This window comes from Pan paniscus, chromosome 7 (genome assembly GCF_029289425.2).
Source record: "Pan paniscus chromosome 7, NHGRI_mPanPan1-v2.0_pri, whole genome shotgun sequence".
NCBI classification, from domain to species: domain Eukaryota; kingdom Metazoa; phylum Chordata; class Mammalia; order Primates; family Hominidae; genus Pan; species Pan paniscus.
In genome coordinates, this window is record NC_073256.2 from 35751665 (window position 1) to 35766420 (window position 14756).

Sequence of the window (14756 nt, forward strand, 5' to 3'; positions counted from 1 at the left end):
ACTCAGTTCAAGTCCTGAATATCCTTGTTAATTTTCTGTCTCGTTGATCTAATATTGACAGTGGGGTGTGAAAGGCTCCCACTATTATTGTGTGGGAGTCTAAGTCTCTTTGAGGTCTCTAAGAACTTGCTTTATGAATCTGGGTGCTCCTGTATTGGGTGCATATATATTTAGGATAGTTAGCTCTTCTTACATTGATCCCTTTACCATTATGTAATGCCCTTCTTTGTCTTTTTTGGTTTTTCTTGGTTTAAACTCTGTTTTATCAGAGACCAGGATTGCAACCCCTGCTTTTTTTTACTTTCCATTTGCTTGGTAAATCTTCCTCCATCCCTTTATTTTAAGCCTGTGTGTGTCTTTGCACATGAAATGGGTTTCCTGAATACAGCATACTGATGGATCTTGACTCTGTATCATTTGCCAGTCTGTGCCTTTTAATTGGGGCATTTAGCCCGTTTAAGGTTAATATTGTTATGTGTGAATTTGATCCTGTCATTATGATGCTAGCTTGTTATTTTGCCCATTAGTTGATACAGTTTCTTCATAGTATCAATGGTCTTTACATTTTGGTTTGATTTGGCAGTGGCTGGTACCAGTTATTCCTTTCCATGTTTAGTGCTTGCTTCAGGAGCTCTTGTAAGGCAGTCCTGGTGGTGACAGAATCCCTCAGCATTTGCTTGTCCGTAAAGGATTTTATTTCTTCTCCACTTATGAAGCTTAGTTTGGCTGGATATGAAATTATTGGTTGAAAATTCTTTAAGAATGTTGAATATTGGCCCCTATTCTCTTCTGGCTTATAGGGTTTCTGCAGAGAGATCCACTGTTAGTCTGATGGGCTTCCCTTTGTGGGTAACCCAACCTTTTTCTCTGGCTGCCTTTAACATTTTTTCCTTCATTTCAACCTTGGTAAATCTGACAATTATGTCTTGGGTTTGCTCTTCTCAAGGAGTATCTTTGTGGTTTTCTCTGTATTTTCTGAATTTGAATGTTGGGCTGTCTTGCTAGGTTGGGGAAGTTCTCCTGGATATCCTGAAGTGTGTTTTCCAACTTGGTTCCAGTCTCTCTGTCACTTTCAGGTACACCAATCAAACATAGGTTTTGTCTTTTCACATAGTCCCATGTTTCTTGGAGGCTTTGTTTGTTCCTTTTTCTTCTTTTTTCTCTAATCTTGTCTTCACGCTTTTTTTCATAAAATTGATCTTCAGTCTCTGATATCCTTTCTTCTGCTTGATCGATTTGGCTGTTGATACTATGTATGCTTCATGAAGTTCTCGTGCTGTGTTTTTCAGTTCCATCAGGTAGGTCATTTATTTATGTTCTTCTCTAAACTGATTAGTCTAGTTAGCAATTCTTCTAACCTTTTATCAAGGTTCTTAGCTTCCTTGCATTGAGTTAGAACATGCTCCTTTAGCTCTAAGGAGTTTATTACCCACCTTCTGAAGCCTACTTCTGTCAATTCATCAAACTCATTCTCAGTCCAGTTTTGTTCCCTTGCTGGCGAGGAGTTGTGATCCTTTGGAGGAGAAGAGGCTTTCTGGTTTTTTGAATTTTCAGCCTTTTTGCACTGGTTTTTCCTCATCTTCATGGATTTATCTACCTTTGTTCTTTGTTGTTGGTAACCTTCGGATGGAATTTTTGCATGGTCATCATTTTTGTTGATGTTGATGCTATTGCTTTCTGTTAGTTGTCTTTCTAACAAGCCCCTCTTCTGCAGGTCTGCTGGAGTTTGCTGGGGGTCTACTCCAGATCCTGTTTTCCTGGGTGTCACCAGCGGAGGCTGCAGAACAGCAAAGATTGCTGCCTGCTCCTTCCTCTGGAAGCTTTGTCCCAGAGGGGCACCTGCAAAGTGCCAGCCAGAGCTCTCCTGTATGAGCTGTCTGTCAACCCCTGCTGGGAGGTGTCTGCCTGTCAGGAGGCACGGTGGTCAGAGAACCACTTGAGGAGGCAGTCTGTCCCTTAGCAGAGCTAGAGCGTGGTGCTGGGTGATCCGCTGCTCTCTTCAGAGCCGGCAGGCAGGAACGTTTAAGTGTGTGCAAGCTGCCCCCACAGCCACCCCTTCCCCCAGGTGCTCTGTTGCAGGGAGATGGGAGTTTTATCTATAAGCCCCTGACTGGGGCCTCTGCCTTTCTTTCAGAGATGCCCTGCCCAGAGAGGAGGAATCTAGAGAGGCAGTCTGGCTACAGTGGCTTTGTGGAGCTGAGGTGGGCTTTGCCCAGTCCAAACTTCCCGGAGGCTTTGTTTACACTGTGAGGGGAAAACAGACTACTCAAACCTCATTAATGGTGGACGCCCCTCCCCCCACCAAGCTCCAGCATCCCAGGTCGACTTCAGACTGCTATGCTGGCAGTGAAAATTTCAAGCCAGTGGATCTTAGCTTGCTAGACTCCATAGGGGTGGGATCCGCTGAGCAAGACCATTTGGCTCCCTGGCATCAGCTCCCTTTCCAGGAGAGGGAAGGGTTCTGTCTCGCTGGCGTTCCAGGCAGTACAAAAAAAAAAAATTCCTGCAGCTAGCTCGATGTCTGGCCAAACGGCCACCTAGTTTTGTGGCTGAAACCCGGGGCCCTGGTGGTGTAGGCACCTGAGGGAATCTCCTGGTCTGTGGGTTGCGAAGACCGTGGAAAAAGCGTAGTATCTGGGCTGGGTAGCACAGTCCCTCAAGGCTTCCCTTGGCTAGGGGAGGTAGTTCCCTAACCCCTTGCACTTATCGGGTGAGGCAACACCCCACCCTGCTTCTGCTCACCCTCCGTGGGCTACAGCCACTGTCTAACCAGTCCCAGTGAGATGAACCAGGTATCTCAGTTGGAAATGCAGAAATCACCTGCCTTCTCTGTTGGTCTCCCTGGGAGCTGCAGACTGGAGCTGTTCCTATTCAGCCATCTTGCCTGGGAGCCACTGTGGGCAAATCTTAATTGGAAGATAATGTAAAGAGATACATATTTATCTTCTTAAATATTAGAGGTATTTTTTATTGTTTTCTTTCTAGATTTTCCTGGAAACATGAACTGCCAAGAGAGGAATGGGACACAAAACTAAACACTGTTTTATATTTATGGTTTGCAAACTGGCATTTCATCAGTGGCTAAATTCACAGATATCCTATATAGATTGTATACAGAACTGAGACTGATTTTGTACCGATTAGAATGATTGCTATGATCTTTGAGAAATTTTTCTGCACTATTTGCACTGAAATGTTTATTTATTGTTGATAAATTGTATCATATTTAAGTTCCACTGCTGTTCCTCTTATCTTGATTAAATGCCTATGCATGTACTTTTAGCTAGTTTTTAATATTTTATAAAACTTCATTTAAATTTGTATTTTTAACTTGAAGTTCCATTTCTTTATCAAGGATGGTATTTAGATTTTTTTCCTCTTAACCTTTTTTGAAAAACTATTTTCAACTGTGAGGAAACCCTTATTTTTCTTTCTTTGTGGATAAAACTTTCAAAAGCAATTTAAGATATTCATAGTGTTAGGAAACACCAAACCTGCCTATGTGCCATCTCACAAAAGAAACTTTTAATACCTACAATAAATCAAAAGAATAAACCAGCTGTTCTTATATATTGTTTCATTTTTAAAACTAAAGATGCATTTAAGAAGCAATACAAGTAAATATTTTACCTAATAGGAAAAAAAAAGTTGCCTTTCATTTAAACCATTCCAACAGAAATTCTCATGCTAATTTAAAAAATATATATATCTGGTAGGTTTGTGGTTGGATAGGTTTTCTAAATTCCTAATGTTAAAAACAATCTTTATGTTAATAAACACTAAATCTATACACAAAAAAGTCAATGAACTTTTCTGACCTTTACTGTGAGTTACCTTTTCCTAAGAGGAAAGCTATAGTAATAAGTAAAATTTAATTTTTAGGCAATCCTGATTTTTAATGAATTTAATTGAGTGTTCTTATATACTACATTGAGCAATTTGCTTCTATACCGTGTCACAAAATTCATGTATTTCTTGAGAAGCCCTAAAAGCTCATAAAGGAAAATGCCGTGAACTATGTAGCTCAGGCTTGGTAAGGTACCATCTAAATTACAAAACAAACTAATGCATAATTTTGCTTAAATTTCATCCCAGTATGATTGTCTTCCCAACACCAGCATATAGTATAGATTGTCTTTTTTATATTTTTTAGTTCTTCCTGTACATGTTTTTGGCAATAAAGTTATAGGAAAAACAAAATTATTTTGTTAGAATTAAAACATGCTTAATATTTAGTCTGTTTGTGGAGGGCAAGTATTCACGTGGACTAAGATACAATGTTGGATACAGAAAATAACTTTCATTGTCTTCCTGACACTGTGCTAAGGGCATGCTGTTAAAGCTTCAAAATGACCAGATGAGGAAGGAATAATTAATTATTACTCCTGATTTGTAGATAACTGAGGTAAGAGTGTTTCAAATTTATGATAGTCTTTTGGGTATTCAGAAACCTTTCCTTATACTGCACTGGCCACCAGAGCTTAATTTTCCCAGCAGTTACAGCAATGGGAGATATAACAGTCTCAATCTTTTGCCAACAATCAGGTTCCTAGAAACCAGGTAGGTGTATCCCATAACAAGGGAGGAGCATACCACAGCCCTTCATTTGATTAATTCATTTGATCTATATCTATTTTATTGAGTACCTACTAGGAATAAGGCATTGTGGAAATACTATACAAAGATAAACATTGTTTAGATGCTTATCTACTTTCCTTTTCACCAGAAAAACAGAAAAAAAAGAAACATTTTCTTACAGAGTAAATATGTTCTACATAATCACATGAGTAGTTCATCTCAGTGTTTTTTATTCTTTAAAGTTGAACTATCCCAGTTTCATTCTATACCATTCATTGGATAACCTTGTTACAACCCAGTCATGAAACAGAGCAGTGTGATCAGTTATCTGCATTTAACAAATAGACAAATCAGTTTACATAAAGGTTATATATGTCACCCACGATGAAAAGAATCTGCATTTGAATATGCCCGTATGAATGTGGGTTCTGTTTTTACAACAGAGATTAAGTGACCATTTTTTCTAATAATTTTATGGCTATATATTTTCTTCATAAAAATTGGTCACATCGGAGAAGCAGTGCCACAGGAAAAATGAAATGCATGTGAAAGTTTGTATTCTGATTTTACAAGATGAGATAGAAATCAGAATTATAGAGGAATACTTAGGAGTTACTAGGCTAATCAGTGTACGAATTTGTCATAGGTAGAGATTTAAACGTTAATATCTTAAAATAGAAGAAAATTCTAAATCAGTGAGATATAAACTAAAGAGACCCACTTCAAAGTTGAAAGAAATTTCTAGGCATAAATTGAGACTAGGAAATTTATATCAGAATAGAGGGTGCTTGACACATATATATGCTTAAATTGAAGGACAGCTCAGATTCATTTTTAGGAGAAGAAAGTAAACTAATGTGCTCTTAAAGAATAAAAATTTATTCTATGGTTTCTGTCTCTGATCATCACCTTCCATTCTATAAAAAGCTCAGTTACTGATTTGCTGGGTCATGGTCAAAATTCTTACCTATTTCATATCAACTTTAAAAAATAAATTACTTGCATTCTACATATTACTAATTGGGAAGTAATATGCCTCAAATCAGTTTTATACTGGATTATTCCCTATGCTTTAAACCACTGCTCTCAATAAAACACTTCCTGATTAATGTTTGATTATTAGATATTTTAGTCTTGTTGGGGATATTTTAGTCTTGTTGGGTTAGCCATGCTCTTTGAAGAATCTGTGAAAGTACAGTAAAGTTTTAATAAGCAATAAATGTAACCTTTTATATAAATCTCAGTGCTAGGTTAACTTCTAATAAGTAGACGAACATGTTACATAAATTATAATGTCTTGTAAAAAAGTTGAGGGGACTAAAAGTTTATGACTCTGATATGGAAGTTGTCATATTAAAAAAACTACATTTTAAAACATCAAATATTTATACTATTTGCTTTTCAAATAAAAGCATAGTGCTGTTTGGCATAGATACTTTGTCATTTTTTTAAAAATGTTTATTGTTTTTATAGACATACACTGTCAAATGGAAGAAATTAAAGCCACATCCTCAATATTAGGGAACAGAGTTTCTAAGAGTGGACAGCTCCAAGAAGGTTGTGAAGTGAGTTATGTTATAAAAATGTGAAAGCCATTACCACTATATCCTAAGTTTTATTTTAGCAAGGTATTCCCTATTACATATAGTATATTGCAGAAAATGAATAAACATTCCTTGTACTTAATTTGGGAACTGCTCAGCAGAGAATGCCCAAATTTTATATTCTGAAAGAATTAATTACACTTGCTTTATTTTTTACATTAACAGTACTTTTAAATCACAGTTCTCTAATATATTCTATTTTTAAATATGATGAACACAATTAAATGTTTTCATTTATATATATTGCAACACTCCCTCCAAATCTTTCATACTAGAGAGATCAGCAATGTTGCTTTCTTGCCCTCGTCCTCATTTCAGCGAAATGTAGTAATTCTCCCATAAAAAAAATCAGATATTCAAAATATTGATGTAAATTGTAAAGTTTAATCCTTTCACATATTCAAAATATTGATGTAAATTGTAAAGTTTAATCCTTTTACATTCTAGAATGTACTAATATATTAAAACCATACAGTGTGAATACCATTTATTTATGTCCAAACATGGCCACTTTTCCCCACTAAGTTTAATTTAGGTCACCTAGTGAAGTCTTTTTTAACTCATAAGATAGGGGAGGGACTCTCCCTTAAATGTGCAGTGTAACAAAACAAAAATTGTTTTCAGAACTTTTAGCAGTCAGTGGTCATGAGATGTTACTAAGGTTAATTAAACCATATTAGCCAGTTACATAATTTCTAAAATGATAGATTACAAAACCTATTCCCTTCATTAAACAGACATGACAACCCAATTCTCTGGTTCTTGAAACTGGATTTTCACTCACAGATGTTTTATCTACTAACTTTATAATGTGATACTTTGAGATCAGGCTGGTGGCTGGCCCACACTGTCGGTAGTGTAGTCTCTAGAATAGTAATAAAAGGTTATTACAAGAAAGCTGATACTTAAATTCATATGTAAGACCAGGAGAATGAATGTTGCTTCTACCTCGTTAGCTATTAAATCAGTGTTAGAGAAAAAGTGAGATACAAGGTTTAGCATTTTTAAATAATGAGGAGAAACAGACTATAGATCTCAGAGAAAAGCAACAAAATTATTCTAACAATTCAAAATATATGCTCTAAGGAAAAGTTAAAGTGATGATTATGCCTGAAAGATAAGCAATTAAAAGCTCCTTAGGAATGCATCTATTAACTAAAAGGGGTGCATCTCACCAATGTGCCTGTTTTTAGAAATATGTATAAGACGGTCAGAAAGGAGGATAATGTCAGATGCTTTAGAAAACACAAAATATGCATCTGGAAGTGAACTAAAAGAATCATGATGATCACAGATGTGAGGGAAAGGAGTGGAGGCTTTTTGAGAGATGCATGCTATGACAAGGAAGATAGATACTGATCACTTCAGGTAATGACAGAAGTAATTGCTCTGCAGTGAATATAATTTTCATAGTCTAGGATGAGCTTCAAAATGGTGAATAATTTTCCTTATATTTGATAAATGAAATGACTACGTCTTCTTCAGTATCTAAGAAATCAAGAACTGGGCACTTTTTTCCCTTTTCATAGCTGCATTAAAATAGTTCTCAATGACATGCACCATTTCTTGTTTTTACAATAAACTACCTTGTTCCCTTGTTTTTGGAAGTGTTGCTTATGTGTCCTTTACTTTGGAACTCCAAAGGGAAACTTCAGGCAGTGAGAAACACGGCTTCATCAGAATCCCGGTCCTTGCCACTATCTTCGCTCGGTGCATGCTCACCACCACTTGGAGACCGACAGCTCAAATCCTCCACCCCGGACTCTTGGTCACTGTTGGCTGACAGATCTGGATCTGAACTTTTCAGATTGTCTTGGGTTAGAATCAGAGCAGAATCTTCATCGCCTTGTGAAGGGCTCCGGGATGGAAATGATTTCATATTCCCACTGTAATCCTGGGGAGTGTTGGCTATGCTGTTGTCTGAGGTAGAAAACCCTGAGTGCTTGCTGGGCTCACTTTGCTTACTCTTCACCTTAGTGCAATTTAACTGGACCTTTTGAATTTTTTCCAGCCTCTAAGAAAGAAATAACAATTTCAGGGGAAAAATCATAAATAACTTATCTTTTTCTATATACGCATGCCTTTAGCATTTGTTACCTCCCAGGTGGGTATAATGTTAAGAACATGTGACTCAGAGGGATGTGAGTTCAAACCTGGACTTCACGACCTTGGACAAAATCTGTGAGGCCTGCTTTATCTCTAATGTAAGGATAATACCTGCCTTGACATAGGTTTTCTATAATCATAAACAATATAGCACAGTTGAAGCACCCAGTGAACGCTAGTCTCCCTCTTTTCTATACCTACATGGTTTCAAATGATGAGTCTCATCCCATGAACTCAAAAAACATTTTTTAGAAATCAGGAATGAAGTGTTTATCATCTAACTTTTATACTGAGATACAATTCACTTACCATGAAACTCACCCTTTTAAAGTATACAATTCAGTGGTTTTTAGTTATATTCACAAGGTTGTGCAACGATCACTACTAATTATAAAACACTGTCATCACCTCCCCTGCCGAAAGAAAACCCCATACTCATTAGCAGTCATTTCCCATTCCTATCTCCCCACAGCCCCTGGCTACTACTGATCAACTTCTATCTCTATGGATTTGCCTAGTCTAGATGTTTTATATAAATTGAATGGAATCATACAACATGTGGATTTTTGTATCTGGCTTCCTTCACTTAGCTTATGTTCTCAAAATTCATTCATGGTACAGCACGTATCAAGTACTTCATTCCTTTTTCTGGCTGAACAGTATTCCATTACATGGATATACCAGATTTTGTTTCCCCATTCATCATGTCATGGACACCTGGGTTGTTCAGAATACATTTCACCAGATTTCATGTTTTGATGTTAACAGAGGAGGTGTTATAAGATCAAGTATTATGTATTCATTCAAAACCATTCATTTAGGTTATGTGCAAAAGCACTGTGCTGGGCAGTGTGAGGAACAGAGATAAATACAGACCCAGCCTTAAGGAACATGGAGTAGTGGAGCAGAGAGAGGCAGAGTTCATGCAATGTAAGAATTTCAAAAAGGCAAAAGTTCTTGAAGAGGGATGAAATGGTAAGGTTAGAAGGAAGAGAACAGAGTAAGTTTCAGGGAGGAAGGAACATTTCAACAGGACTGTGAAAGATTTAAACTTGGACATGCTGGTGATAGTAAGCATTCCTGACAGGAGTAGGGACAGTGAGAGGACAAACACAAAGGTAGGAAGGTCTAAATTGTATACAAGCAGCAGAAACCATTAAATATTAGCATGGAAAATAAAGCTGAAAAGAGAAAATCTCAAATGCCAGCCTAAGGAATTTTGACTTTGTAATAAGGAAGAGCCAGTTTTAAAGAGCCAGACTGCTAGAATAGACTAATAGAATACTAAGATGTTCATAAACTACATTAGTACCATTGGAAACAAAGTTATCCAATTAGGAAAAGCATTTTATTATAACCTCCCTGTCCAAGTACAGGGAAGTTAATAGAAGACAAAAGATAAGACTTTACAGTCAGTCTCCCCTTTTACCAATTATAGATTAATATAATAGTTAACATAATTTTTAAAAGTGGGGAAAGATTTTTACAAGTACATATATTTGATTTTATTCTTTTACTTTTTCACACTTTCCAGAAAAAAATTAATTTTACTACTCTCAAATAACAGTAACCAAAAAAGTTGACCTAAAATAAGGAACAACCAAAAATTTGTGGAACTGAGCCACAAACCAGATGTGTGAAATGCATTAAATGCCTAGGTTTGGGCTTCGGTTATCTGAGTCCTGACCTGGATGGGGTTGTGTTTCAGGTGTTCTACTGACTAAAAATGTGAAATATTTGTATTGCACTGAATCTTAAGAGGCTTTCATGAAGCCTTGCTCTTCAAGAAATAAGCACAGAAAATAGATTAACAAAGCAAGTATGTCTTACTTCTTCCAGGGCCTCTAGTTCTTCCTCTAGCTGCTGAGTTTCTTCCTTCACTGCCATTAGGTAATCTGTAACTGATTGTCGGGGCTGCATCCCCTTTTCAAAGCGGTTATACATTCCACTCCAAAACCTGGAAAGGATGGCAAAGCGTCATGATACCACCTTATCACAGTCTGAAAATTCACATCCTCAAGTCTTCTAAGGTATCTATGATACCACAGTCTTAATAATAACCAAATGCAAATTTCAGCCTCAAAAAAGCCACTACTTAAGGTAATAATTTCATGTTGATGTTTTTTTTCTTGGGTCAGTAAATGCCTTTTGGGGAGAATAAGTTTATGAAAAGTCTACCTGTATATATGAATTAGCACAGAATACATTTTTCTAAAATTAAAATAGCACATGTAACCATTTCCTTTTAAGAAAATGGCTCTTAGTTTTGAACTTTGAAATTGTATATTTAGAATCTTTCAGCTACAAAGGGAATCTTAAACTTGCAGCTTTTATCTTTTGTATCACGACCACTAAAAGTTGACATTTGCATTGGCAATAACCACCCCCCCCCGGCTTTTTTTTTTAATGGCAGAGTTTCGCTCTTGTCACCCAAACCGAAGTGCAGTGGTGTGATATCGGCTCCTTGCAACCTCCACCTCCCGGGTTCAAGCGATTCTCCTGCCTCAGCCTCCCAAGTACCTGGGATTACAGGCATGCACCACCATGCCTAATTTTATATTTTTTTTAGTAGAGACAGGGTTTCACCATGTTGGTCAGGTTGGTCATGAACTCCTGACCTCAGGTGATCCACCCACCTCAGCCTCCCAAAGTGCTGGGATTACAGGCGGGAGCCACCACGCCTGACCAATAAATCCCTTTTTATCCTACACAAAAAAGCAACTGGAGTGCAAATGAGAAAAATGGTGTTATCATAGAGTTACCCTTAGAACCACTATTTTATTTATGTAGATAAGTAAGTACTTTGAGAGCAAGGACTTGGTGTCATTGTTTTATCTGCAGTGCCCAGAACAGTGTTTGATCCTCAATAAAATATGTGTTGACTAGCTGTTAATAATAAATTAGTTGCAATCCAACTGGTCATATCTCAACAGCTCTTAAAACTTGTTTTACATGCACTATGGAGGCTTTTGTTTAGTATGATAGAATATTCTGCTATAAATTCTGAGAAGATAATTAGATTGAAATAATTAAGAAAAAAAACCTTGAGAAACGAAATCTATACAGGGAGAAAAGCCATCAAGTCTGTGTCAGGAGTGAGTAGGAAGAAAGAGATGGGGTTTCTGTTTATTCTGCATGAGTCTTTTGATGTTGCTGACCTTTGAGTTTTTTCATATTATACAAACCTAACAAGGAAGCCAAAGGAAAAAACATACGTATCTAGCACATACCTAGTAGAACTTGTAGGATGCCACCCTGCTCTCCCCATCCTCCCCATACATACAATCTTTTTTTTTTTTTTTTTTTGAGATGGAGTTTTGCTCTTGTTGCCCAGGCTGGAGTGCAACGATCTCGGCTCACCGCAACCTCCTCCTCCCTGGTTCAAGTGATTCTCCTGTCTCAGCCTCCCGAGTAGCTAGGATTACAGGCACCCACCACCATGCCCAGCTAATTTTTGTATTTTTAGTAGAGACGGGGTCTCGCCATGTTGGCCAGGCTTGTCTTGAACTCCTGACCTAGGGTGATCCACCCGCCTCGGCCAATACATACAATCTTAACGTAATTTCCACAAGGGAAGTACTTCCAGTAGGACTTAATTCAGTGGAGACAAAAAGGCAACCTATTATGTTAGTGCAAAATTAATTGCGGTTTTTGCCTTTTTGTTGTTTAACGGCAAAAACCACAATTATTTTTGCTCCAACCTTAACACGTCATGATCACTGTTGAAACTTGTGATTCCATATTTGACTTAAGGCATTTGCATTATTCTCTTTCATTTGCTTTTAAAAAAATAAATTGGAACAACCTTTTTATGATATCATTATTATAAAACATCACCTCCTGAAGAAAATTCCACATTTAGGAGGAATAAAGAGGCAGAGGAGTCACTGGCAAAAATACCAGATCAGATATTCAAGCATCTCCCTCTGGTGTCTTTTGTGTCCAATAAAAGCCTCAAAGATCAGTGTCATACACTTTGACCTCTAAATGTTAAACGGTACCAGAATCCAAGTTCATACCATAGCTACAAAGTTACCAAGTATTTACATACTTGTACATGAAGTTACATGGTGTTGTAGGGAGATGAAGGGTTCCCTGAGTCTGGCTGTGATCAGCTCTAAACAGAGGATTCAGGTAGTCGGCCCGATTCTTCCACAGGTGAGCCCATAATGAGTATGTTCTTTCTTGAATCCTGTTATAAAGAAAATAAGTCTATAAATGACCTATTTTGGTGCTTACACACAGTAGATATGTTATATTAATGCTGGAAAGGAACTAATAATTGTTACCTGAAAACCACGTGTCTGTTTGATAGCAGGTAAATGTATCATCTTGGTGACTTCATGGTACAGAGGGAGAACACTGTAATAATCTCAACTTCACCACCATCTGTACTGGCCTTGACAAGGTGTTCGATTCGTGTGTGTGTGTGTGTGTGTGTGTGTGTGTTAAGCTGTTCTTTTGGGGGGAGTTTTTTCCCCCAAACAGTCATTGGACATTTATAATTTGTCAGACACTATTCTAAATGTTTCACATGTTTTCTCTCATTTAATCCTCACTGAGTTGCTGTGAGATATGTCTGATTTACAGATGAAGAAACTGAGGAATAGAGAGAATAAGTGGTTTCCCAAAGTCCTATAGCTAGTAAGTGGAAAAGCCATATTCAGACCCAAGCAGATACTGTTAGAATTGGCTAGTCAGGTACAAGAAAACAGGTGACCCTAAAGGATACACTCTGCTCCTTCTAAATCATCTCCATCTCCATGGACTCACACTTGAGCTTCCTTAGAGAAAACAAACTAGTATCCACTACAAAAATTAATTTTCTTTATGAGTCCATTTCATTTGAACTGATCATTCCCCAAATTAAATCTGATAATGTTGTATACACCATAGTTAAAACCATTTCATTTTATGAAAATTTAAAAAATGTTCTCTCGTGTATACTGCCTAAATCACTTTGTTGTAAGTTTTTTACTATCACTTATCTTAAAGTCCACATTTTATCTACTTTTACCCTTGGATAAATCAATACAGTTTTAATCTGAATAAATTCTGGCCTTTATATTTGCTTTCCCAATTAAATTTGCAATTTTTATTATGGTAGCATAGCCACCAAAGATATCTAACCTTTTCCTTTTAAATGCAAAAACCACTTTTTTGACTCCAGAAAATTCCCTTTCGATATTCATGCATCAAGTCTGTCAAGCTGTCTATCAGGCAGAAACTGAAGGAAAAAATGAAACTATTTATCTGTCAGTTGATGACATTTAAACCATTTATGAAATGACACCAGGAAAAAGAAAATGAAACTAATCTGTCAGTATAGGTATGTGACTAAATGAAAAAAGTCTTCAAAATTATGAAAGGCCACCTAAAATTATCAGTCATCAAAATCTTTAAATAAAAGTTAAACACCAAAAACACCAAAACACTTACTTGAGTTCTCGTCTCTCCTTTTGGCTGTTACATAGGAAGTTTCCAAACTGGCAGGAATAAATGTGATGTTGAATGTGAATCAAAAACCTCTCATTGAACTCAAAGGCACAGGGAAATTGTTCCATTAACTGCCAAACACACTCAATGAACTGGTCAATAACTGGAGAGATTTCTTTTGGGTCACCATCTAGATTGCCATATCTATAAAACAAAGCATTAGAGACTTTTTAAGGCAGATTTATTTTTAAATTACAAAGCCATAAATGCAAAAACAACCATAAAAGCAACCCTAGTTCCTAAGTAAATCTTATCTTACAAACTTGGAATGACAAAAAAGGTAGAAAAGTTAGGATTTTAAATTCAAATTTCCAGAGCAACTTTGTAGTGACGGTCTGGATAGAAGGGATGTGTTCACATTATAGTTACAAAAGAAAGTGTTAGTGCAAGAAATAAAATTCAAAGACACTTTCCACAGAAAAAGGGCATTTTTAAATTCATTCCTTAAAAGTACATTAGAACTTTTAAAATAAATGTTGCACTTTATGAGCGGGTGAGAAGAAATGTCCAAACAACTTTAAGGCTCTTCATTTTTTGCGCTGTTTTGTTGGGAAGGGATGAGGAAAAAGACAACTTGAAAAAAAAAAATAGTGGTTTCCCAAGTTGCCAAGAATATTCCCATTCCTAAAGCGGTTAAAGCTTATCACGTGATTTATTTCCATGTGACCACAGATTCCACATGTATTTTTCTTTTATCTCCCATTGCTTTGCTTTTCAAGAGCACATCAGACTCGTCTTCCTCAAATTTGTATTGATTTTAAAATGAAGACTCCTTAGCCCTTTACACTATTGTGTGAGTTTTACAGAGAATCCAAAAGGATGTTTTGGTGTCATCAAAGACAAAATAACAATATAGAACCCCGTGTTAGTAAGAGATCATCACCTTGAGGAAGAGAAATGAGCAATGATCAGTTTTAGAGTTTTCCCAAGAGTGGGAACATTGGAAATTGTCTAGAAACTTCTCAGATGTTA

General features: G+C 36.8%; 2 protein-coding genes across 8 annotated transcripts in view; one reads left to right on the plus strand and one right to left on the minus strand.

The window, feature by feature from the left end:
• VPS37A (VPS37A subunit of ESCRT-I) overlaps nucleotides 1–3558 on the plus strand; it is a 48616-nt gene extending 45058 nt beyond the window's left edge. For all 6 annotated transcript variants that reach the window (XM_003823655.6, XM_034965689.3, XM_008977326.6 and 3 more), the window contains one exon: nucleotides 2986–3558. The gene's annotated coding sequence lies outside the window, so the exon portion shown is untranslated. The remainder of the gene's footprint in view (nucleotides 1–2985) is intronic.
• Nucleotides 3559–4790: 1232 nt separating this feature from the next.
• Nucleotides 4791–14756, minus strand: part of MTMR7 (myotubularin related protein 7) — a 116409-nt gene continuing 106443 nt past the window's right edge. For both annotated transcript variants that reach the window (XM_003823654.6, XM_008977323.4), the window contains 4 exons: nucleotides 13728–13928; nucleotides 12340–12480; nucleotides 10119–10245; nucleotides 4791–8196 (listed from right to left, as the gene is read on the minus strand). In XM_003823654.6, the coding sequence (XP_003823702.3) occupies nucleotides 7834–8196; nucleotides 10119–10245; nucleotides 12340–12480; nucleotides 13728–13928 (832 nt within the window). In that variant the 3' untranslated portion in view covers nucleotides 4791–7833. The remainder of the gene's footprint in view (nucleotides 8197–10118; nucleotides 10246–12339; nucleotides 12481–13727; nucleotides 13929–14756) is intronic.